The following is a 25974-nucleotide window of genomic DNA, read 5'->3' on the forward strand; positions in this document are numbered from 1 at the left end:
TGAGGGACGCAAGGATTTAATTTAACCGAAGTGAGAAGGATCCAGTGTCTCAAAATTCCGTGTGTGTAAAAAGACGATTCACAAGCAGAAATGTGAGATCCACGAGCAGAGATTTGAGACCCGCAAGCGCATTTTTGGTCGGCAAATACAAAATGGATTCACAAATGCCTGATCGAAAGTTGTCAATGTTAAAGAGATATTCACAGATCTTTTTTTTATTTGTGAAAATATTTAGCGTATTTGCAGATCCGTTTTATACTTGCACATTTATTTGTGAGTTTGCAAATCTTTTAAATGCATTTGTGGATGGTGTTTTACATTTCCAAATCACATATTTACACACAAATTATTTTTATGTTCACACAAATAATTATGAGACATATCTATGCCCATGTTTTTACTTTGGCTGTGACTTTGTGTGTGCTCAGGATGAGTTTGGCTGTGTTTCGATGTGTATCGCTAAACAAGGAAACCACACCTCCACGGAGCTCAGCGCGATTCACAACGTCCCGCCCAATCAGAGCACACTGTGCTCACAGGGAGGGTGGGGGCTGGAGCTATTGGAGCTACAACGAGGCGTTAAAGGCAGAGAGTGAAATTCAGTGAATACACAGTTTACAGAGATGCTGTATGAGAAACCAATGTGAGTTTGGAAAATTGCACAATATAAATCTATTCTAGTAGACCTCAACAATGGAATTATGATCAGTGGAAATGGCCATGTCATGAGACCTTTAAGTACAGTGCGTTAGCTTGCTAGCATGTGCTAATAAGCATGAAACACAAAGTAGATTTGAATGTGACTAGTTTTGCAGTTATTTGTTAATGAGTATTGGACAGCTTTTGACCTGTTGATGGTGGGAGATGAAAGGTCAAATGGTCAGCTCCAAACACACGCTTTATGAGGAGTCATCGATAGCTTACCAGATATCATAGAAAATTATTTATTTTGTATGTTCTTAAGTTGTTATAAAAACAAATGCACATTTCAGGTAATATTTGACTATCAAATACATAGGTCATTCCCTCGCGGCTGTGACTTTACAATCAAAGGAAAGTAGTTGATCCATGTTCCAACATGAGTCTTCACTGTTGAGTCACCTGCAATCAGGTGAGTAGCTGCCATGAGACATAAGTTGGGTCCTGGGAAAGTTTGATATACACATACAAAGACAGTTTGATGCTAATTGAGTGCAGTCCTTGTTAGTGCCATTTGGAGCCATATAATGCCTTTAAGAAAGGCAATGGTTAACCCAATATCCTTTTGCAGTGCACATTAATTCAATTCAGCTATTAATGCTGAGTCAGCAGCACTCTTCAATCAGCAGCTCCCCTGAACAATACAGTTTCCTCTTTATCGCCCTAAAACTCGAACTAAGCCTCAGAGAGCGTTGGTGCCTTACAGATGTCTGTAGTGACCTGTTTCCCTTGAAGAGCTTCTGAACCTTTGGCCACAATCCACTGGACTCCAGCCTCAGGACAAGGGTCACTTGGAAGGTGGAAACCAGGGTGGTATCCACTGCTATTTGGTCCAGGGTGCATATTGTGCCCGGGTCCCCCCTGTCCACACACAGGTCGATGAGCGCTCCCCTGAGCCCGCAGGGTTCGCTCACAGCCAGGTGCAGCAGCTCTTGGCTGATATTGAGCAGTAGACAGTTTGGAAGGATCAGTTTGGAGTAGCCCAGGATGCGTGAAGCTTTGTTGAGACTTTGTGCTATTGTTGCTACAACCTCAGTAGCCAGCGTCTCCTCCAGGGGGTAACAGAATAAACTGCTTTCCGATTCTGACAGGGACAAGTCTGCCACAGATCCTGAAATAAAGATAATTAAAGTTACAATCTTATCTCATAGTTCAAGGTCTCAAGGCTTTTATTGTCATGTGCATAGCTACAGTGTAGTTAGGACAATGAAAATCTTAGGTCACAGGCTCCTTCAACAGTGCAACACAATAAAGATAAAATAGTAGGCTACAAGTAAATCATATAATAATGGAAACAGAAAATAGAAACTGCAGAATAGTCTATATACAGTAATTGGTATATTGATATGATATGATATATAAGAGTTGCAAACAGATGTGCAGGACTAACAAAAAAAATAGGTAATCATGAAAAGCATCCGTTTTCTTTAACCCTTTTGTTCTTTGTCAGTTCAAGCTCTCTCTTTAACAAGTCAACTAACATTTAAATACACCTTGGTTATAAACCAAACAAAACACAATGGACCCTGCAAAGACAAAAGGCCGCAGCACTCACCAGTTTCACTCCTGCTGCCATGATCTGCTGGGACCCTGTGACTGATCCCCTTCAGCTCAGTCAGCCTCTGCAGCAGGCTGCCCCAGGACAGCCGCTTTGAAGCCCTGTTCTCCGTTGGGGACGGAGGAAAGCTGCCGTCCAGGGAATGATTGCAAGAAAAAGACATCTTTACAACAAAAAAAGTGCAGTGGTATCCTCCTCCGGTGGGACCTGCCTACTGAGAGAATCAGCTGGAAAACACACTCGCAACAATGGAACAAAGCTTTAAATACCCAAGCCGGGAGTCTCCGGCTCCGCCCTCTTTATTTCTTAACCAATTAGGTATCAGCTCGCGCCTTCAGCTCTCTACCCCCTGCCTGGTAACATGTTGTTGTCGCTTTGATGAGTCAAGGGCTGACCCTGTAGGCGACCGACCCCCAACCAAACTTCATAGCTTTTTGTTTTTCTAATATTATTTCACTGTCGAAATATGACATTCAACAATCAATTCGACATCGCATGTTTTCAGAGTGTCATGAAACAATGAGAAGACACACCCCTTAGTTTTTGGACAAAAAACAGATATGATGAAAGAGCTGTGAAAAGATCCATTCTTGCCTACGGCAGCTGCACTGACACGTATCGCACGCACGTAGGCCTATAGGAGGCAGGGCCGGCCAATTTGAGGCCCCACGCAAAGTTATGGGGCCCTCTGTTTCGCGAGCGTCGACGGGGGGTGGGGGGGATCTGCATGATCGGCCTGTAGGGAGGGACTACCCTGCTCGGAGGTCTAGGCCTATGTGCGATACGCGTTTCTGGTCGGAAACGTGACAGCTGACATGGATTTTGTGGAATCAAAAAAAGTTAAATTATTACCAATGCATAGTTTGTGTTTTCCCAAAGCCCATGTTGATGATCATGACTAAAACTCTAGATGTTAGTTTCATTTACTGTGAATTTAGCAGTGTAGTATATAATAGCTTCTCTCCCTTCAAAAGAGGATAAATTACATTTTCTTGACAGAGATTGTTGAAGTATAGCTACACTCAATACTTTTGTTAAATTGTGCTTCAGTTTCTTTTATAAGCTTATTTCCAAAAGTGTTCTTATTATAGACATTGAAAGTAACCAAAGATTAACAATATAATCAATTATTCTGGCTCCTGGTTTCACACACACACACACACACACACACACACACACACACACACACACACACACACACACACACACACACACACACACACACACACACACATGGAGCCTCCCCACCCTTGTCAGGATCAAAGTTAACATGATCACCATCAGTTGTCATGTCTTTTAGATTTTTTGATTGTTTTAATCCATTGTGGCCTAGTCTCCTGTGGACTCCTAAAGCTGTTTTGTGTGTGTGTGTTTCCAGCTTGATAGACACACAAAGGCCTACTATGTTGTGCTGTTCACATGCAACATAACTTATTCAAATAAGTGAGGCTTTCTACACAGTAAAACTCAGCCAAACTCCCATTTAATGTTATTGCAATTCACCAAAAACTCTTTGACTGACTATAGAACCATTTGATCAAAGTGAAACTGATTAGTATAAATTAAAGAATAAGACAAGCATTTAGCTTAACGTTATTTTAGATTAGTTGTATGTGTGAATCTACATTCGGTAGGAATCCGTGTCCGTGTAATCCGTGACTAATCAAAGGGACAGCAAAATGTTACCAGGCAGGGTAGAGAGCTGAAGGCGCGAGCTGATACCTCATTGCTTCAGTGTATTTTAGCAAACGATTGCTTTTGTTTTGAAATCACTTCCGTGAGTTTCGCCCGCACCGTCCATTTGACAATTTAGTAAGCTAAAAAGCAAAAACGCCTCTCAGGCGCTCTTCCGTTTACTTGTTTAATAAAGAAAAACAAATGGTCCGGAGAAACACGGATTGGTAGGCCTTTGTTGAAACACTTTTGGTGAGTCAAACTGTATAACTGATGTAATACAATGCAGATGCAGTAGGTGGCGCCACAGCAACGCCTGTACATGACAGACACTGAAGAAGCAGGCTTCAACGTGTGTGTGTGTGTGTGTGTGTGTGTGTGTGTGTGTGTGTGTGTGTGTGTGTGTGTGTGTGTGTGTGTGTGTGTGTGTGTGTGTGTGTGTGTGTGTGTGTGTGTGTGTGTGTGTGTGTGTGTGTGTGTGTGTGTGTGTGTGTGTGTGTGTGTGTGTGTGTGTGTGTGTGTGTGTGTGTGTGTGTGTGTGTGTGTGTGTGTGCCTGATTGCACCTTTTGTTTTGAGCAAATGTGGCTATGAAAATACAACATTTGACATGCATTCTTGGTCGAAACTGTCTTTCTCTGCTTCTCTGAACTGTCCCTATAAGAAAGCTTAAGCTCCTACACTGTTGGGGATGACCATTATTTGGGAGGTCAAATGGATAAGAGGAAATAAAGCGTGACTGACGTTGTGTTTTACAGTCCAAACATGCCTGAGAGAGCAGTTAGGCTAGCCAGCCTCAGGCTATGTATTCATGTATAATATATCTACTACCAAATGCATTCTCAAGAATGGATTTTCTCTCTAACAATTTGAAGGTGAATTTCAGTGAATCACAAAGGAACACCATTATATTTTAGTCTTCAAATAACCATTTGTTTCAGTAATTGTTGGGAAAGAAACTTGAGCATTTATGAGCCATTTAAATGGAGAATGCATAACATTACAGCTGATTTAGCTCAGATACAATATTTGTCTCCAGACTTTTTAGAATATGCTCGTAGTGTTAATTAATTCAGGAGGGGGTAAAAGTGATCCTTGATTGTGTTTGCCAGACTGTAGCTATAGCAACTGCATGCTTTTGTAGTCAGGGTATATCTGAAATGTTTTGCTCAAGCCACAGTTCAATAGTTCTGGTTTCCTCATGCTTATTTATGTCACTTTGTCAACATTATTGTAAGGAAAAAAAGAAAGAAATCTTTCAGTAATAGGTATTACAGCATGTAGTCTCTTAATGCAGTGTTTCTGAGCCCAGTGTCATCTGGAAACCCTTAAACTCAGAGTATACAACTCTGTTCTTGCATTTACATAAAAAATAATGCTTCCAAGTTATACCGAGATAAGAGAATTGCATCAGAAACTCAGATCAATATTTGGTTGACTTCAAAATAGCCAATACAAAAACAATACAGTGCAACACCTTGTCTTATGTGTCATATCAAGATGTCTTTTCATTTCAGATTAACATTCTGTCCTTTTTATAAATCAGGTGTTTTTATTGTTGTTGCCAACTGCAACAATCTACCCTAGAAAATGTGTTCCATGTTTCCTTTCACTGACTACTAAGTTCACATAAAACAACAAAAGGTCCCTGAACAGTTTGTCATGTCTTATGATTGATATTGGTTGAATGTGAACACAAAAGCTGCATTTCTAAGTGATGGTTGCAGGAGTGAGAAAGACAATGCATACATGATGAACCATATGACATCAGACAAATAAGATATATCCAATCATTATTTATAAGTACTCTTACCGTGGCTTGTCCCTGAGTGAAGCTATCTCTCATTTTAGAACCCTGTGCATTATTTAGCGGTGCTGCCAATGGTTTGGTTTTGAATTAAACAAGACTTGTAAGGCTGTTGTCACTGCTTTTTCAATCTTGAAGTATTATGGATAACTTGCATGTATACCATCTAATACAAAACATACTATTATTAAAAACTCATTATAACTCTTTAACCTTAAAGGAAATACCAAGTTATGTGATACAACTGCATCAAGCTTTAAACTGCAGCTGTTTTGGGTATTTTTTGCTTATTCTGATAGTGATAGAGAGAGGGACCCCCCATAATATTATATATAAGTATATATATAATAAGCGTCTTTGGGTTCAAGAAAAGCGCTATAGAAATATAATTTATTATTATTATTATATGAAGTTAGCGCTAGCAGTCAGTTAGCTTAGCTGCGCCTAAAAGAGTGGTAACCGCGTTTTTAAAAAGCTGCCATCGATCTGTCCAACAAAATCTGCCAAAAGCTTACTAACAACTCAATATAACAAATATAATAATAATGCCAAACTGTTGCTCCAATGCTTTTAATTCTAACTCAAATGATTGGCTACTCTCTATTCAATTAATTAAACTCTTCACTATCCACTTTGGCACATTTGCTGAGCATCCTACATTTAGATTGTTAGCACTACACATTGGGCTGATGGGAATTTTATTAGGCATGCAGGGAGAATTGATCATAAATCAAAGTATTGGGAAAAAAAACTTCATCCTGACATTGGCAACCCAAGATGTAAGCTGCTGATGCAAGAACACACAGAAAATAAATGTTTACTTTCAAATTGAAACAAAAAGCTTAACGAACATACCTGCAAAATAGAAAATATTTCCGAAGGTAGCAAATCTAAATCTAAAGGTCTACGTTGAATTGGCATGCAGACCTTGTTCAACATATGACTTGTACTGTGCAATGTCTTTTTCCCAATATGGGATGCTTTAAAAAAAAAACACGAAGCATAATTTACCACTTTTTAATTGAAGCAGTGTCTTTGTAGTCTAATTGTTGGAGCTATATATATATATATATATATATATCTTTATATTATTTAATAGTTTAACATTTATTTTCTTGCTGTTTATAGTGTTTATTATTATTTATTTATATGTATTCTTAGTTAGCGTCATAAGTTAAAGTAGTTTCTATGCTTTTATTTTGAAGGCATGTTTTGGGCACTGGGTGATTAGAGCACCTGGTGTAATTGTATATATTGGGGACAGGTGGAAGTGGGAGCCAGAGCACTAGTAGGCAAACGGTTTTTTACCAGGGTGTTTACACAAGGGAAAGCCATAGGAAAGGCTTAAGGAAAGAGATATAGGAAACCTGTTCATTGTATTTTGTTATAGGAATAAAATGCACAACGGAGAATCTTGTCTGGACCTGGATCATTGCCCTGCGTAAGATCCGCTAACTAGTGCCTCAGTGGCTGTTAAGTTAACTATCTGTTTTAGTTCTATAGGATTTTGGCCGCTACACTAATGTTGACATAGACTTCATTAGTGGACCATGAATACCAAGCATTATCCTCTGCATGTGAGGATCCTGTTCGTAATGAGTCTTTTGTCATTGAGTATGACCTGATCTTACAATTTCCTGCCATCAGTTACATTCTTTCCCTTTGCTCCATAAAGCATTAGACCTTAGGGAACTATGCTCACATGACTGACAGGGAGATATTTTCCCTGGCTTTTATAAAGGGATTACCTGAAACCCCCTATGGCTCTGTGACTCTAGGATTACTCAGCCATCTTTTCTTTAACTTGCTCCAATAAATAAGATGCACATTGTTAGCTTGCCATGTTCTGCCCTTCTCTCTCTGAATCTCTGCACTGTGACTGTCACATCATATCTGTCACTGGGTTCATGACCGTGCCTATGCCTGATTCCCAATGCAGCAGTGTGGGCTTTCACCTATGTGCCTTAAAGATGCATAACGTTAATCACAATGCCATTTTGCTTAATTTGACTCAATGCTCTTAGTTGGATTAATGTCCCTGTGAATGAAGCGGGCTGATTGCAGCTGCTGCAGAGCACTACTTTAAAATGCATCTGTATCAGTACACATATTATGGTTTGTAGCTGAGAGCACACTGTGAGCACAGCCCAGTTCAAACCAACTGCATTATGCAGATTTGTTGTTTGCGCACATAAATAATTTGTACCAATCTAAGTGTTAAGCCTACAAAAGGTAGCATCACACTTGCAGTATGGTTCAAATATACTTGAGTTAGCATGCTTTGTTGCTCTAGGACACTGATTTGATCACATCCAAATGTCTGCACTGTGTTTCTTTTAAACAACTTCCTCTTTCTTTATCTTTGCTTGTAAATTTGATTACGCGGATGCCCTGTCTCGTGCATGTCTTTTTATCAGGGCAAAATAAAGATGGCATCAGTTAATACAGCTTTTCAATTACAAGCTGTGATCCAGTTCATCTCTCTTGGGGCCGACAGGGCATGTAACCATTCTTAAGCTTTTTTCACAATCAATTTAGTTTATTCAAAACCATAGGTTCACAGTCAGAAACAAAAGCCCTGATAATGAATATGTGAGCCATTCAATGTTCAAATTCAGATGTGTCAAAGACATGTTGGTTCAGCTCATTGATGATAATGCAGGCCTTTTTCATAGCATGTGATGGCAGGAATAGCACACGTGTAACCTCATTAACAACATTAATTATGGTTGCATTGCATTTAGGTGTTCCAGTTCCAGCGCTCTGTTAGCATGTACACCGGCTCACTGCCACGGCTTTCTGGGACCATCAAATGGAGCAGCGCCAGCGTTATGGAGTTGCACCTTTTCTGCCATCACAAATCTAAAATGGTTGATTGGAACTAAGGTGTATTTCAGAGGCCATTCATAAAACAAGGATTTTCAACTGGTCTGATACATTTTACACATTAAACACAAAGCTTTTTATATTATATTACAATCTACGGAAAAAAAAGTCATAGACAGAAAGAAAACATTTGTTTTGTCTTTGCTCATGCTATGTTAGCTTGGGCACTTTTCATTCATGCTGTAAGCATTTACCTAATGTTTATGTTTAGATTTATAAAATAACTGAAATGAAATCAGATTTGCAGCTCTGATAGATGTCAGCAATGTCACTGATTGACTTTTATGTTTTATGTTTGATATTTGCAAACTTTACTATCAAACTTAAAAGCAAGTTTTCCTAATTGATTCAGCATATTTTGATTAACACTCAATCATTCAATTGCTAAAGATTAATCAAGCAGCCTTGGCAATAGATCTGTCTCCATGACAACTGAGCTCCATCTACAACTTGAGAAACTGTGATGAATTTCGGAATTTCCTTCCTGACATTTTATTGACATTTATTTATTGACATTTATTGACATTTTATTGATTGATCAAATAATTGAGAAAACGGAAATAGCCCTTAATTGCAGCCCTTTATTTAGACTGCCCTACATACCAAACGGTGCACCATGTGTGAGGCTGCAGAGCATACTTTGGAAGTGCAGCATGTAAACACAGTAAACACCACCTTCAGTGCAAACATGTAAACATACCCAAAGCGTCACACAGTACGAGGACTTACCCTGCATACTATTATCAAATCTCTCTCTTCCCTCTCTCCCTCCCTCAGCAGAAGGAGCATCCTATAGGCTAATCAGCTGGTAGTTTCAATCCAGCCTCAGCATCCTCCCCCTCCCAGAAGAGGAAAGCCGACAGCCGGTGTGTGCGAGGTGTTTTTGTCCGCTATACCATGGTGGAAATTACGGATATGGTGTGCCTTCTCGTCCCGCTGGTGATGTTCGCTGGGTCTACCATGCAGACCGAGGTGAAGAGCGGCAAAGAGGCGGAAAAAACGGGGAATTTCATGGAAGACGAGCAGTGGCTGTCCACCATTTCACAGTACAGCCGCAAGATCAAGCACTGGAATCGCTTCAGAGACGTAAGTCCTCCGTGTTGATTGAGAGATGCGCGGTAATGCGGTATACGATGCGCTGATGGGCAAACACGCACGGTCATTTGGAAACAGTGATAATAGTTAGGGCACACTTTCTCGCCCGGGTGATACAAACTTGGGGCTGTTTTTAGGATATGGCAACAAACACACACTTTAGAAAAAATGTTTAAATATTGGAAACAATTCAAAAATAATCACTGTTATAATAAGATACACATTTATGGAATATAGTGGACTATGAATGTGAAACTGCACATTGTATTTTGTTTACAGTGTTATTTATATAATTATTTGAAAAATGTCCTTTCAATTTCGTTCTATTTTGTGCTTGTTTTTTTAACAAATAGCTCAAAAATACATTGTATATTTTATGTGAATTTAATATATTTGCTCATAACGCCAAACACAGACTTGATGTTTCACTTTTCTGATCCCCTCCTCAAAATTCAGGATGTCTCAACTGATATTTTTGTCAAGAGCTTCCACGATAGCTTTACCTGGAAACATCTAAATCCAAACGGAAAACACAAACTAGACTCTATATAGGCTATACTCTTCACATAGTAGGCCTACAGCAGATGGTTTCCTTTATTAACCAGGCAAATTATGTTGCACAGCAGGAACATTAAAGACCTATTCCATCATACTGCCCTTAATACTGCCCTCAGATGTGTTTCCTTTCCAGACGTGTCCCGGGAGATTTGACAAACAAGAGAATTAAGCAATTAGAGCAGAGGGGCGGGGATTGATTGATGTGCACATTCACCTACCGAACAGACTGAACTGGGTTGCAGGGATTGATTAAAGCCTGCAGGCTATACACAGTGATCTATTGCTGTGTCTGTGAATGTATGGACTTAATATTGTCTCCAGGCTCTGTGAAATTATTAATAATGATCCCAGCAGGATTTGGACAATAGTGCAGTTGGATAATGTTCCATATAACTTCCGTTAATTGGGTTTTAATTGATCCAGGGTGGTTACTAGCACGTGATAAGTATCATTATTGGATTTGAAATGTGAGCGGTTGGCTTGAGCACGAACACGTGAGAACAATGCCCTATCTTTACAGGAGGAAAAGCCTTTATAAGTAGTAACCATAGCAGAGAAGCTGCGCAGTCATTTTTGATCCACACTCATACGCCTCCTTATGGACGTCCCTGAAGAAAAGGTGAAATTGGCAGCCGCCCCTCCTGGATATCAGATGACTTTGGCTGTGATTACTTCAGGAGAATATCCTCGGGAACTGTACTTAGGGAAGTAATGAAATTGTGTGCATGGAAAGATTAAGTCAGAATTATTGTGGGATTATAACTCGCTGGATGCTGCTCTATATTTGCACAGCTTACATCCAAAACTGTTAGTAAGAGCAGCAACTTCACTCTGAATTTGGCACATCATGATTGGCTGTGAAAAACAAAACACACAACCAGAATGTGTGGAGCATCCCAAGATATAAAGGCTTCTTCTTGACATTGCTCAAGGCGTTACCATCTAGTATAAAGATGTCACATGCTCTGCTTTCCCTTTCCCCCCCTCAATTGAACATCAAAGCTGCTGTGAAACACCAACAGATCCAGTTCCACAGTGTCTCTTTCATGACCATTATTCCCAGAGGTGACTGTCTTATGTGCATGTGCATTTGCAAGCCTCCAGTGCATAAGTGTGTGTTGGCTTCCACACTCCCGCAAGTGCACAGGCGTGATTCTTTTCAAGGCTGTTGCATCTGCGCGTGCTTTTGCTAGCGTGCTAAAGGGCAGCAGTGCTGGTGTCTCTGGTGATGATGACAGGAGAAACATCAGAGAAGCGAAACCACTGAAAGTCCCTGGGGAATCGTCAATGGAAACCACTTTGGTTCCAGCTTGCTGCCGTAGCAACAGCAGTCTCTGCGTTATGGTGTTGAAAGGGAGCATGTATCACTAAAGGTTTGATAACTCTATCCCCCCTCACCAGTCCTGCTTTGGGTGCAAGGAATAAGTGGAAACATCCTATCGGGATCTTTTCGTATCGTTCAAATTTCTTCAAGCTAAACACCATTACTGCAACCACCTATTTCCTTGATGATTCTTAATGAGAGCTGCTGAATATTGAATATAATGAACATTTAAATGGTGTTGCTTCATGTTGGTCTTTGAGCAAAACAAAAAATCAGAACTAGAAAATGAGCAGTTCGGTCTCTGAGAAATGTATAGTTGATGTATAAAGGACTGCCAATTAGCCTACACAGTTATAGGTATTCAGATTATATAAATTGATGCTGACTTGCACAGTCCTCTGAGACCAGAATGTTGAATATTAATCCGACACTGGAAAGCAATAATCAAAGCTGCAAAAGCATGAAAGACTTAACTCTTTCATTCTCCCATTTGCATGTGCGCAAACACAAACAGATGCACACAAACCCTCACACACGCATAAACACACACAATACATAGGCTGCAGAACGCTCTCTGTAAATATTTCATATTTATACTCTTATGAAATGTAAAAGCCAAATCTTGATGAGTGTCTTTCACTTTCAGTAAAAATAGCTCCCACACTTCAATTTAATCTATTTCTCAGGAAGACAAGGCGATTAGATTTAACAGTTACAGTCAACAAATAATAGAATGGGATACCTTCAATCCTTTAATCTGACAGGGGCACTCAATATTTCATTTCACTAATGCACCAAATCCAGGAAAAGAGAGAATACAGGGGAACGGGTAAAGGCAGTCAATGCAGAATTGTTATTTAAACCCAAAGACCTGGTGTTATTTGCTCCATTCTTTTAAGTCATTTGGCAGCCTAAGTTGCAATTATAATGTGTGCAATTTAGATTTTTTTAATTCATTTATTATCTTTGTGTTATACAACCCGAAAGATATAACTAATAATAACCTTTGTTATAATGAGAAAGTTATATAAGGGATAATTACATGCTGGAATCATACAGTAGAAAGAAATTGCAGATTTCATAAAGAACATCCATCATGTTCTGACTTTTATTTTAAGATGCTGAATAAAATGTGTTCCTTGCACAGAAACTCAAACTGAGACTCAATTATAGGGACAATTACATGTCAAGGGTTCATCTCACCAGTCAAAGCAATGTCTATTTTCATTTCAGTGTGAAATGAAATGGTTGGAGACTACTGCATTGTATTCATAGCGGATCTAATTTGTAATGTTTACCAAAGGCAAATCAACAACAGATTCTATTCTATTTTTGTAAAAATGATGCTGTCCATGAAATTGCCAAGCCATAAAATTGGTCTGGTATATTTTATTTCTGTTGATTTAGGATAAACTCAGATATGTGCCTGAAAATGGATGATGATTACGACTTAGCTCACCCAGCATGAGGCAGTTTATTGTTGGCATCCATTACGCATGCCTGTATGAACATGGCAGAAAGGGATCAGACTTGTGATGTGATTTTTGGGATAATATTTTCTCTGCTTTCCATCCAGTGTTGTTTGTGCCTGGTAAATCCTTATCTTAAAAACACATGCCTCTCCACTCAGGCAGCATTGGACCACCCAGTACCAATCCTGCCAGAACCTGTTATCATTAATTTCATTTTTAAGAAACAGCACCTGCAAAAAAAGCATTAGATTCCTTCATGATGCCACTTGATAAATATGCAAAACAGGGGGAGCAGTCAATCTCGCAATCTGGCAAGAACATTTGAAAATAGATTGACCTTAACAATCTCTACTTAGCTCCCTGAATTTTGACCAGCACAATTTTAACACTTTGATTAATGCTCCTTTTTATCATTTCACTATATACAAAACATAATTGTGGGTAATGACTTCTGTAACACCGGAGCCAAATACTCCATTAAACACTATCCAGATGAACAGTAGTGTCATCACCAACCCTGCGCTTAGTCCTGCTTTTCTATCACGGAGCAGCTCAACTCCATACTCCCCAATGTTAGAATAGACTGCCACTGATGCATTAAAGCTATGCATGAAGATAACAGCTTGTCAAAAATCCATTAGTCATACTTTGTTCTGTCACGAGTTGTTCCTTATCATACTCCAGATTCTTTATGAGGCTGCAAACGTCCAGAACTGTGTTGGTGATGCAGATGGATCTCGATATCTTCCAACAGTTTTTGGATGGCGCGTTTGTTCAGGGTTTGGACTGGCGACTGGTGCGCTGTGGGGTGCCTTGGTCGGCTACCAGAGGCCTAGGTGGGCTGTAATTGAGTAGAAGAAGAAAAAAGAAACAGCCTTTCATCATGCCCTGCTTGCAAAGCCACAGCTGCTCTCCACTGCAGTACAATAGCCACAGCTGAAGGGCACAGGTGCAGCAGAGAGACAGGGAGAGGGTTTCCTAAGTATTGAAGAAAGGATATGATTATTACATTTTTTTGTACATTCATTTGTAAACACAATTTAATAAATGTAACATCATCCAAAACTCTCCAAACTGCAGAAAACAGACACACGTTTTGTTAAGCATTCTTTTGTTCAACATGTTTCCTTGCAGATGCTAAAAATCTCTGCACTCTCGGAGTGACCTGCATCTGTGTTGGCTAAACCTGGGACTCGGTATGCCAAATAGGTTGTTTGTTGCAGAGAAAAGCCAACATCCAGAAATCTGCCTGAAATAAGCTCTTTGTGGGATATTTCCAAGTCCTCCTGAAGTTAAAAACCTGTACTGTATGTACAGTAATTAGCCCGGCAGTACAAGTCCCAAAATAGTGTAAATGATGTGACAGCGTGATGTTTGTATTCAGATAGGCCTACAAAAAGGACATTTAGAATCTCAATAGTTTATGTCTCATGATTAACTTTCATTTGAAAATGCACTGCGCCTCTTAAATTATCACGAAACAGTGGCTTTGCGATTCCAGAAGGCAGGTTCAATAAATCAAATGTTTTCTTTTAAAATGAACAATAACTCTAAGTGGTAGTGGCTGTCCCTACAGTAAATGCCACCCAAGTGTTATTACCTTTGGGCTCGAGCCAGACTGAGTCACAGCCAGTGTTATATCAGCTTTCATAGACAAAGTAGCTGATACAAGAGAATTTGATTAGAAAAAGTTAGAAGTGGTTGAAAATAGCAGTGCAAATTCAGATGTTTTAGCACCTGAGAGTACCTGAGCAACCCAGTCTCACGGCATTTCGTGTTATAGTCACGAAATCTATTGATTCGTGTTTACCAACACGATTTTCCCCTTTGTATCGTGTCACACAGAACAATTTAAAAGCAATGACGTCACACTTTGCCGAACTGCATTGTGGGAGCGTCGCGTTGCTGGCGTTGCTCACTTCGTCAGCCAATCAAATCATATTCCAGTACAGTATTAGAGATTCATGTGATTGGTTGTTGGTCGAGCTTCAGACACGCCCGCCGGCAAGCTTCAACGCACGCCGCCGTGTGGACGCTGATGAGTAAGCTTGATAACTTGTTAGGCACGCCAAGTCTGCATTTTCCCCTTGACCAGGTTTGTTGTTGCTAATCTTGTTGTGACTTTCTTTTTCGAATAGCCTTTATTGTTTTCAGCTCCCCTTGGTTGTTATCCTTCTTGAATGCCCTACCAAGGCAACTTTATTGATTTTCCATTGTTGTACATGTCTGTTTTTCAGTTGGGGCCGATGTTTTCAGTGAAGTGTGGTTCTCGCTGCTTGTACCAGCTCCTGTGAGTTGCAGACTGTTTTCTTATTCCCCGCGGGGCCGAAAGGCACAAGGGCTGATTTTATTTATAGATAGTGAGTACAGGGCTGGCATGAGTGCACAGAGACTTTGTGGACTAAGTGTGATAGTCTAGCTGTAACTGTTTGTGTGTGTCTGTTGTGTGTGCATGTGTGCAACGATAGGATGACGCGTGAAAGTTTGAGAACGGCAACTCAGTAGAACCAGTCAATTTGTTGTCTTGGACCTTTGAATATGTATCCAGTGAAATGGAAAAGGCAATTCACCGCTTACATAATTGAGTGAAAACTTCAGCCAGCGTTTGTATTTGACCTGTTATTCATCCTTTGCTGTCACAGTATTTCTGACATTGCTCATATCTACTTGAGCATGGAAGAGTGGCATTAGAGCCTTTCTATGTATAAAGCCAACACATCCTCACTCCCAGGTCGGCCTATGTTGACGTTATGTCAAGTCCCCTGTGTCGGCTTTTTCCAACGCAAGGGGGGCCCTTAGCGTCCATTTTCAACGCAAGGGGGGGGGGCCCTTAGCGTCAATTTTCAGCTTTCCGGGATGTCCATATGCTTCTATGGACGCTCATGCAAGCACGGCATTCGTTTGTGTCGACTGCCCTTAAAGGCAATGAGAATGGACGCCCATTCTCATTGGATAACGGAGAATTGTACACCCGGAAGTAAGTATTCCCCTTACTGTCGATTGATTTTACAGTGATATCTGCACTACTCATCAACTAAAAAACACCAGATTATCCTTGTTAATTACACAACATTGATTGGTTTAAATTGTGTGCAATGCTTTTGTATTTTTCCCCTTCGATTCGGAGAAACAAATATTTTTTCGGAGTAAAGGATGGCAGAAGACACTACACTACCCAGAATCCCCAGCTATCATTTGGACTACACCATGTGCTCTGTTTGACAAACCCTGTGATAGTCCTCAAGCTCTGTGATTGGAGAGTGTGCTCGGAGGGTTACGCCGAGCCTCGAACAGCACTTGAAATGGGATGGAACCACGGCAGACTGTCCAAAACTGGATTTGAACGGGTCCACCGCCTATCTACCAATTGGATCAAATATAAAAGTCAGCCGAATTAGTGTTGATACTGCAAGGAGACGTATTGTGTGAAAAGAAATGTAAGATGTTGTTTAATGGCTGATATATTTATGATCCACGTCACGTTTTCAGTTCCTCATGTTTGTCTTGAAGTCTTCTCATCAGGGCTCTATAAATACATAACTACGGCAGATATGTAATATTTAATGCAGCCGAACCGTGTATTACAATGCCGGTATGTGATGACTTTCAAAGAGAAAAGCAAGCACATTCGGAATAAAGTATTTTTTATTTTTTTTTAAAAATGTTTTCGGTCTGTTTCCGGTATTTGTTAATGACGATGTGCTCTGAGATGTGAGACTGGAATTGCACAGGGGAAAATAACGTAGGCTATCTTTAGATGCGGATTTTGTTAAACTAATATGTTTGCGCTGTGGACCAACACTATACATTGACGGGGAAGGGGGTAGCAATAAAGATAACACCATTAAACAGTTACACAACATAACAGAAATAATATCGATAGCAGCGTCCCTAGCAACTACCTTGGTAACAATGAAAACGTTATGGACGCAATTTCCTGAAGTAATCTTCGTAATAACTAGCAAACTAAAGATCATGTACATCCACTGCACACATAATCTGAAATAACAACTCATATTTCTCGCATCAAATGACATCAAAACGCATTTTAATGGCCAAACTAACTTTAAAATAGGCATTTTCCACCGAGAATAAAACGAAGTTCGGCCATGTTTTTTTTTTCTGCAGGGAGAATTTTGAAGATCACGTGACGTCAAACAGAGCACATGGTGTAGTCCAAACGATAGCTGGGGATTCTGGGTAGTGTAGTGTCTTCTGCCATCCTTTACTCCGAAAAAATATTTGTTTCTCCGAATCGAAGGGGAAAAATACAAAAGCATTGCACACAATTTAAACCAATCAATGTTGTGTACTTAACAAGGATAATCTGGTGTTTATTAGTCGATGAGTAGTGCAGATATCACTGTAAAATCAATCGACAATAAGTGGAATACTTACTTCCGGGTGTACAATTCTCCGTTATCCAATGAGAATGGACGCTCACATTGCCTTTAAGGGCAGCCGACACAAACGAATGCCGTGCTTCCATGAGCGTCCAGAGAAGCATATGGACATCCCGGAAAGCTGAAAATGGACGCTAAGGCCCCCCCCCCCCCTGCGTTGAAAATGGACGCTAAGGCCCCCCCCCCCCCTTGCGTTGGAAAAAGCAGACACAGGGGACTTGACATAACGTCAACATAGGCCGACCTGGGAGTGAGGATGTGTTGATAAAGCATAATAACCGTAAGTGTGACACACTTCAGTGCAGACATAAATTAATACCTTTTTTCCACCAGCTCCAGCATAAAAGGAAGAAATTATTCATGTATAAAACAGTAAGGCAAAGTGAAAAGCATAAAACAAGTCTATTCATTTGTTTCAAGTATGTTTAACGATATAAATGGAAATCTATCAGCCACCTAAAGCACAAAATATGGCTAACGTTTTGAGTTGTATTGCCCAAATATTTGTGTATGACTCACACAATCCTTTGGAAGGAACTTGGTTTATAAATTACATCTGATTTTCTTTATGTAGACACAAATCTGACCACAATATGGTTTCTGGTATTATGATTTCAAATAGAGTACAGTTATACATAGGAAATGCTGTTTACAATTGTAGTTCCCAGAGTGAAAATACACCAGAGGCTTGTTCTGCAAATACAACATAACAAAAACAAATCAATACAGAAATGTCAAAATATGAATAAAACTATACATGTATTGTAAATTGATCCAACAAACGCCACGTATGGCAAAATGCTTATACTGTATATCAAAGTTTACGTTTAAACCATAGGGGGCAGAAATTCAAATACTGCTCCTTAAGCTCAGCTTCCAGAGGTTATACATTGAAGGACACTCAGCTTAGCTTGTCAACATTTATTTAACTCAGATCCTCTTTCATTTAGACTTTGATGGCAATACAGTTAGTGGACAATAATCAGAGAAACGTCAGTAAGAAAATTAACCTTAAGCAACAAAAATATAAAATATATAACTTTGAAAAGTAAAGGGAATGTGTCCTTCCATCCTTAGAGGTAATAACGCACTTTGCAATTTCACATTTTCAAATACTTTAATAGAATTTAAGATTCCGGAAATTGTTTTCATTTATTGAAATAAATGTAGAGGCCTTGAAAGTTGAAATGATCAAACACTTCACTCAGAAAAAGTAAGCATAGTTTTGGCCGGCATAAAGTTGAGTTATTCTCCTTTCTTCCACATCATCCCCCAGCAGATCAATCTTGTGATGCAAGGGGAACGGCTGCTCTATGCTTCGTCCTCAACCTTAAATTGTCCAATGTTATAAATCCAAAAAGTACTGACCCTCACTTCACCTTTTACCTAACCAGTCCTCCCAGATTTCTTACATAAGCTCCCTCTTGACGCGTTCCTGCAAGCAAGGCAGACCAGACTAACAGCGTTTGATGCTCTGCCTCTGCTCTGCGATCCTGAAGCATCAGCTTACAGCCTGTGAACATGCAGCAATACAGGAATCAGCAGAATTGCTTCTCGTGCCCCGCAGCCCAGTGTGCATGAAGATAAGAGGAGAGCATATAGGATGAGAGTATTGTTATGGGGGTTTTGTTTCATCTCATGCGTGTCTCATGTGATCTGTAAACCCAAGCTGAGAGGTTGTGAGCCTTTATGTGAATCCCTAGGTGGGAGGAAATGAAACGATACTGTATGTAGCAAAGCTACTGATGATACCTCTATTTCATCATATTGTGGGTTATATTTTATACTACAACAGTATTCAACAGTAGTGTACCTCCACATGCTTTCATGTATATAAAATAGAACATCTGTTCTTAAAAATTGTATGTAAACAAAGTGCAAACTCGATTCATGTTGTTACTTTGCAGCATTTTCTTAGTCTTTTGATGTCACTCATAAAAAGGTTTTGGCCTCATAGACTCTGTAATGCAAAGAAGCCTAAGGTTGGGCTCGGTATGGGCTGAAATTCATGGCCCTTAATGCATTGTTACCGCTGTGACAGCTGGAGACACTTTTCATCACATTATCGTGATTGTGATACCTCAGTAACGTCTTGAGGAAATGTCTTCACATTTCAAATGTCAACTTAGACTGATTAGGCGTCAAAGCTCAAGGTGTCAGTGACAATATATGAATATTGTAACAATTTCACCAGATGTCTTAATATGATACAATTTAACAGTGATTACATTTCGGTCAGATCTGGATGTAAACTGCAAATGGACTAGTTAGAAAAAGCAATGGCTAAGCAGTAATATGAGTTTGATACAGAGGGTGGTGAGGACATTGTCGCCCTGTGCTGTTCTGCGTTGGTTTGATGAATCCATTGAAGGCAGATATTAATGCTCATTTTGAGACAACTCAAGTATAAACCATCATCCGGCGGACTCATCTCCAAATGAGTGTACTGTGTTTGCTTTGTAACTGATAAGGCAGTGATGCGCTGTCACCACAAACGAACCCCTCATGTAACCACAGTGAACACAGAGTGCATCTGACAGCTGACATTTACCTAGAAACACCTGTCAGATAGACACACACAATCATTTCAACCTGTTTCCTGTTTGTTCTTTGTTTCCATCTACCAGGATTTTTTCAAGCTTTTTTAGAATTCCACTTGAGCTGAACCCAATTTTACAGCTCATGAGGGATTGTGGACTGTCCATCATTATTGCGAACATCAGCAGTGGGGTGAACAATCTGCCATGTTTGAGAGCAAGAGGAGATCTTTCTGATGTTATCGGGTAGATTACAGAGCTCCTGGATGCTGAGTGTTTTCTGCACTCCTCTAATCACTTATGTGTATTAAAAAAAAGACACAACAGTTTTTCATAAAAATGATTCTCTTGAGTCATATTTTCTGGTGATATAACTTCACTGCCGTGTGCCAAACTTGTCACCGTGCTCTGCGTCTCATTCTCACTTCCATTGTACACTCAGGAGAATTTATTTTTCCCGAATACATTTTCTGCAGCCTCTCTTTTATGAAATCATTGATTTCCAGTCCTGTCAGCGCGGTAGGACGCTTCCCTCATCGGTCTTGGCAGAAACACAAATACAGAAAGGCTGCTAAATAATGCAGGAGCTGAGGCATCAATAAAAGGAGACATGGGAGGCGTCAGATTAATGGCCAGGTCGTCAACTCTTTGAGGCCTTGCCTTGCTAATGTGTGACTTCATCAGGCCCAACAAGGGTAAATCACACAACCAGCAATCATTAAGCTCAAGTGAGTGTTGAGTTAAATTCTAGACATGAGCCAGTTTACTGGGAGTGATTTCTCTGTCATTGAGCAGGGGGGTGAGATAAGCGGTGCAGCGACTAGAGCAGGGGTGGCCAACCCGCGGCTCTCGAGCCGCATGCGGCTCTTTGCCTAGTTTCATGCGGCTCTTCAGTTCATATCGAATTGTATATGTGTGAGTTTGGGGGAGAGACACTGACTCCTGACTAGTGTTGCACGGTGTACCGATACTTGAAAGGTACCGCGATACCCTGCCCTTAAAAATGTTACGATTCCTCCGTTTCATTAGTATCGGTACTTTAAGAATGACGGGGGAAAGTACTCCGGTGAGAAAGCGCCGTTTTAATAAGAGCCGTGTGTGTTCAGCGCTCTGCTTCCACTCCCTGCACTGCAGCCGTGCCTGCAGTCCCGCCCCTCTCAAGCACGCTCTAAGTCCCTCCCCTCTCTCGTGCACGCGCTAGCTGCCAGAGCATGTGAGAAAACGAGAAGCATGGCTGCAAGTGGGAGTGCAACTGCCGCTGCGCCTCGGCTTGTTGACAAAAAAGACGCCAGAAGCAAAATTTGGAAGTATTTGAGCTATATCTCTGACAGTGAGGGCAAGCCTACGGACACCACGAGGCCTGTCTGTAAGAAATGTATTAATTGTATTTAATAGGAAATCTTGTCATTTATTTAATTTATTGTTCTCATTGTTTAAAAGTTTGTGTTATGGTTATGGTTCTGGTGTGAAATAAAGCACAATAATTACATTTAAAAAAATAATCGGAATCGCAATTCTTGACTTGGTATCGAAACCAAAATGTTGGTATCGTGACAACACTAGCTACTCCTGACAGTTAAACCTGATATTTAGTAGGTCTGTTAAGTATTAACGTAATTTGGCCGGTCAAAGTTGTTTGGGCTCGGATAAAATCGCTCCGTTACTTTCGTCCCGTGTTACTTTCGTCCCGGCTCCCGGTGTGTATGTGTGGTGTCAGGTGTCAGTATGAGAGGATGACAGCAAGTCTAATTTTGATGTGGCCCAAGAGCCAATCACAATAATACCTGCGATGCAGTGAATCAATCACCTTTGAGGGGGGGAAACCTATCGTTGATTAAACACTATCCAGTGTTTCCCCTACCATTGTTTTGGAGGGGCGCTGCGCCCCGCCAACGGAGCCCCGCGCCCCCCCCTGAAATTCAAGGTGTTTAAAAAATATATATAATTTTTTTTTAAAAATATATATAGCACCAAATTGCAAATAATCTATAACTACTGTCACTTTTCACATTGAACATGTGCTCTTTTATTAAATAAACTAAACGCTTTCATTTTAAGTTGTGAATTTAGTGTTTTTGACCCTAATAAACACTGATGCATTAATCCAGGGATGGCCAACCCGCGGCTCTCGAGCCGCATGCGGCTCTTTGCCTAGTTTCATGCGGCTCTTCAGTTCATATCGAATTGTATATGTGTGAGTTTGGGGGAGAGACACTGACTCCTGACTAGTGTTGCACGGTGTACCGATACTTGAAAGGTACCGCGATACCCTGCCCTTAACAATGTTACGATTCCTCCGTTTCATTAGTATCGGTACTTTAAGAATGACGGGGGAAAGTACTCCGGTGAGAAAGCGCCGTTTTAATAAGAGCCGTGTGTGTTCAGCGCTCTGCTTCCACTCCCTGCACTGCAGCCGTGCCTGCAGTCCCGCCCCTCTCAAGCACGCTCTAAGTCCCTCCCCTCTCTCGTGCACGCGCTAGCTGCCAGAGCATGTGAGAAAACGAGAAGCATGGCTGCAAGTGGGAGTGCAACTGCCGCTGCGCCTCGGCTTGTTGACAAAAAAGACGCCAGAAGCGAAATTTGGAAGTATTTGAGCTATATCTCTGACAGTGAGGGCAAGCCTACGGACACCACGAGGCCTGTCTGTAAGAAATGTATTAATTGTATTTAATAGGAAATCTTGTCATTTATTTAATTTATTGTTCTCATTGTTTAAAAGTTTGTGTTATGGTTATGGTTCTGGTGTGAAATAAAGCACAATAATTACATTAAAAAAAATAATCGGAATCGCAATTCTTGACTTGGTATCGAAACCAAAATGTTGGTATCGTGACAACACTAGCTACTCCTGACAGTTAAACCTGATATTTAGTAGGTCTGTTAAGTATTAACGTAATTTGGCCGGTCAAAGTTGTTTGGGCTCGGATAAAATCGCTCCGTTACTTTCGTCCCGTGTTACTTTCGTCCCGGCTCCCGGTGTGTATGTGTGGTGTCAGGTGTCAGTATGAGAGGATGACAGCAAGTCTAATTTTGATGTGGCCCAAGAGCCAATCACAATAATACCTGCGATGCAGTGAACCAATCACCTTTGAGGGGGGGAAACCTATCGTTGATTAAACACTATCCAGTGTTTCCCCTACCATTGTTTTGGAGGGGCGCTGCGCCCCGCCAACGGAGCCCCGCGCCCCCCCCCTGAAATTCAAGGTGTTTAAAAAATATATATAATTTTTTTTTAAAAATATATATAGCACCAAATTGCAAATAATCTATAACTACTGTCACTTTTCACATTGAACATGTGCTCTTTTATTAAATAAACTAAACGCTTTCATTTTAAGTTGTGAATTTAGTGTTTTTGACCCTAAGAAACACCGATGCATTAATCAATAACAATAATCCACAGCTCCTCTCTCTGCTCCAGAGGATTTAAAAAATATATATCCCAATGCCACAAAAATGCATCAGTGACGTGGTTGAAATCTTGTCTCCAGAAAACAAAAAAACGGAAACAAGCGGTATCAGTGCCTGTGTGTTTGATGTGGCTCTTTGCAGTAACATAGAAAAAATGTGGCTCTTAACCTCTGACTGGTTGGCCACCCCTGGACTAGAGGATGAGCAAAGAGCAACAGATAGACCGTTGATTGATTGAAAAGTTTGTATAGCTTGTATATTGGGTACAGTACAGTACAGCTCAAAACATACAATTGTTAAGGGGATGCAGACCAGAGAAAGACTTTCGTCTTGTTTACATCAGGGTCCCCCATTTCCAATTCATCATATCATTTAAGACATATAAGACATATTTGACATACAGATGGCTTATTTACAATTTACATACAGGTGGTTTTTTACATACAGATTGCTTATTTACAATTTTCATTTTAGATTTCGTTCTAATACATCCTAACCGGACATTTAAGACATACCAAGTCTACAGATATACAGTTAGTAACAGAGTCTAAAATGCAAGTATATACATAGATGGGGGGGGAAGCTGTCCATTGTACGACAGGTTGAGATTTGTACCATTACCGGGGCCAGTTTTGCAATGCTCTCCCCCGAAGGTGCTCTTTACGAGAGGTTTTGAAGATAAGTATAGTTTTACTTTCCTTTACAGTTGTGGGAAGAGCGTTCCACCTTGATGTGGCATAATTGCGAAACGTGTATTCCCCCTTTTTTGTGCCAAATCTGGGTTTCACATGATTTGTGGAGCTCCCTCTGGTGTTATGATCATGGTATTCCTTGACCTTTGGGAAGAATTTTGACATGTACATGGGTACCATAGAGGTGTAGTGGATCTTGTAGACCAGGCCCATTGCAAGTAGCTGTACTCTGTCGTCTACTCTAAGCCATCCTTGTCAAAGTGGGCAGAGGTGAGGTGGGTTCTAGATGAAAGGTCAAGCACTAGTCTGACCAGTTTATTTTGCGATGTTTGAAGTTTTATTTTTAGCGCCTTGGAGGTGCTATGGTACCATGACGTGCAAGCATAGTCATAGTACCCTTGAATGAGTGCTCCTGCCAGAGTCTTCAGGGTGTTCTTGTTTACCAGAGAGGAGAGCCGTTATAGGAATTTAGTTCTTTGATTGACTTTTTTTATTACTTTGGATGCCATTTTGTCACAGGAGAGGTTTGCCTCAAGAATAGATCCTAGGTATGTAATTTCCTTCTTACTTGTGACAATAATGTCGCCCACTGCAACTGAGAAGTCGTCGGATTTGCTGAGATTATGTTTCGAACCGAAGAGAATGGACTCTGTTTTACCCAGGTGTAATGATAATTTATTATCGGCGAGCCAGGTGCAGATTCTGCCGAGCTCGGAGCTGAGGGTTTTTTCAACCTGCAATCTGCTCCTGTCAGAGACCAGCAGGGCTGAGTCGTCCGCGAACAGAAACAAGTTGCAGTCACATGCTGATGACATGTCGTTTGCATAAATTAGGAACAGTAACGGACCTAATATGCTTCCTTGTGGAACACCACAGCTCACTGGGAGGGGGGGGGACAGAGTACCGTTTACCTCCACCATCTGTTCTCTCCCCTCCAGGTAGGATTGCATCAAAACCAATTGCTTTTAGCTTGTCAATCAGAATGGGGTGATTGACAGTGTCGAAAGCCTTTTGTAGGTCCAGCATCACCATGCCGCAGTACTTGCCCTCGTCCACCTCTTGTTTGATGTGGTCGCTCAAATAAAGAAGGCATGTGTCAGTGGAGTGGGATGTTCTAAAGCCAGATTGAAATTCATAGATTAGTTTATTTTCCGCGAGGTACTTTTCGACCTGTTCATATACTATTTTTTCCATGACTTTCGAGATGGAGGTAAGTATAGAAACAGGGCGGTAGTTGCCTGTGTCCAATTTGCTGCCCTTTTTGTGCAGGGGGGTTACTCTTGCAATTTTGAAGTCTTTGGGTACTTTCCCCTGTTTTATGGAGAGGTTAATTATGTGAGCTATGACTGGTGAGATGGCGGTTGCTGTGTCTCTGAGGAATTTGGAGGGGATATTGTCGTGGCCAGTGGCCTTGTTAGGTTGGAGGGCGCTCAGTTTAATGAGTACCTCTGCTGTTGTTACCCTTGCTAGACTGAAATCATCTTTGCGTACCCCTAGGTTTTTGTAGTAGGTCATGATGTGATCTACTCCAAAAAGCCCTGAGTGGGAGGGTAATTTATTTACAAGAGTTGTGGCTATGTTTGTGAACAAAAATGTCAAGTACTTGGCCACATCCAGTTTGTCTGTGATGAGCCTGTTATCTGTCTTTATGTTTAAGTTCGAAAATCTCGTTTTAAGTTTTTTACTGCAGCCAAGCTGGTTATTGAGTCATTTCCAAAGTTCACAGGGTTTATTTTTGTTTTCCTCAGTTTTGACATTGATGAAACTCTTTTTGGCAATTTTGATCATGGAGCTTACGTCATTTCTTTCAATTTTTTGTTCAGTCACGTGGGCCTGGAGTTCACTGCTTGTGCTTTTGGA

At 40.7% G+C, this 25974-nt stretch overlaps 2 protein-coding genes across 3 annotated transcripts in view; one reads left to right on the forward strand and one right to left on the reverse strand.

Annotated features, from left to right (window-relative positions):
- Nucleotides 1-928: 928 nt before the first annotated feature.
- On the reverse strand, nucleotides 929-2484 carry LOC117538225 (DNA damage-inducible transcript 4 protein-like). Its single transcript, XM_034203810.1, has 2 exons — nucleotides 2255-2484; nucleotides 929-1810 (listed from the first exon to the last, which is right to left on the reverse strand). The coding sequence occupies exons 1-2, from the start codon at nucleotides 2418-2420 to the stop codon at nucleotides 1305-1307; spliced, it is 672 nt and encodes a 223-aa protein (XP_034059701.1). The 5' UTR covers nucleotides 2421-2484; the 3' UTR covers nucleotides 929-1304.
- Nucleotides 2485-9395: 6911 nt separating this feature from the next.
- spock2 (SPARC (osteonectin), cwcv and kazal like domains proteoglycan 2) overlaps nucleotides 9396-25974 on the forward strand; it is a 34487-nt gene continuing 17908 nt past the window's right edge. Inside the window, exon 1 of one of the 2 annotated variants that reach the window (XM_034203736.1) lies at nucleotides 9396-9708. In XM_034203736.1, the coding sequence (XP_034059627.1) occupies nucleotides 9520-9708 (189 nt within the window). In that variant the 5' untranslated portion in view covers nucleotides 9396-9519. The remainder of the gene's footprint in view (nucleotides 9709-25974) is intronic. The other variant, XM_034203734.1, reaches the window with a different exon arrangement.

Source organism: Gymnodraco acuticeps, unplaced genomic scaffold (genome assembly GCF_902827175.1).
Source record: "Gymnodraco acuticeps unplaced genomic scaffold, fGymAcu1.1, whole genome shotgun sequence".
Lineage (NCBI taxonomy): Eukaryota > Metazoa > Chordata > Actinopteri > Perciformes > Bathydraconidae > Gymnodraco > Gymnodraco acuticeps.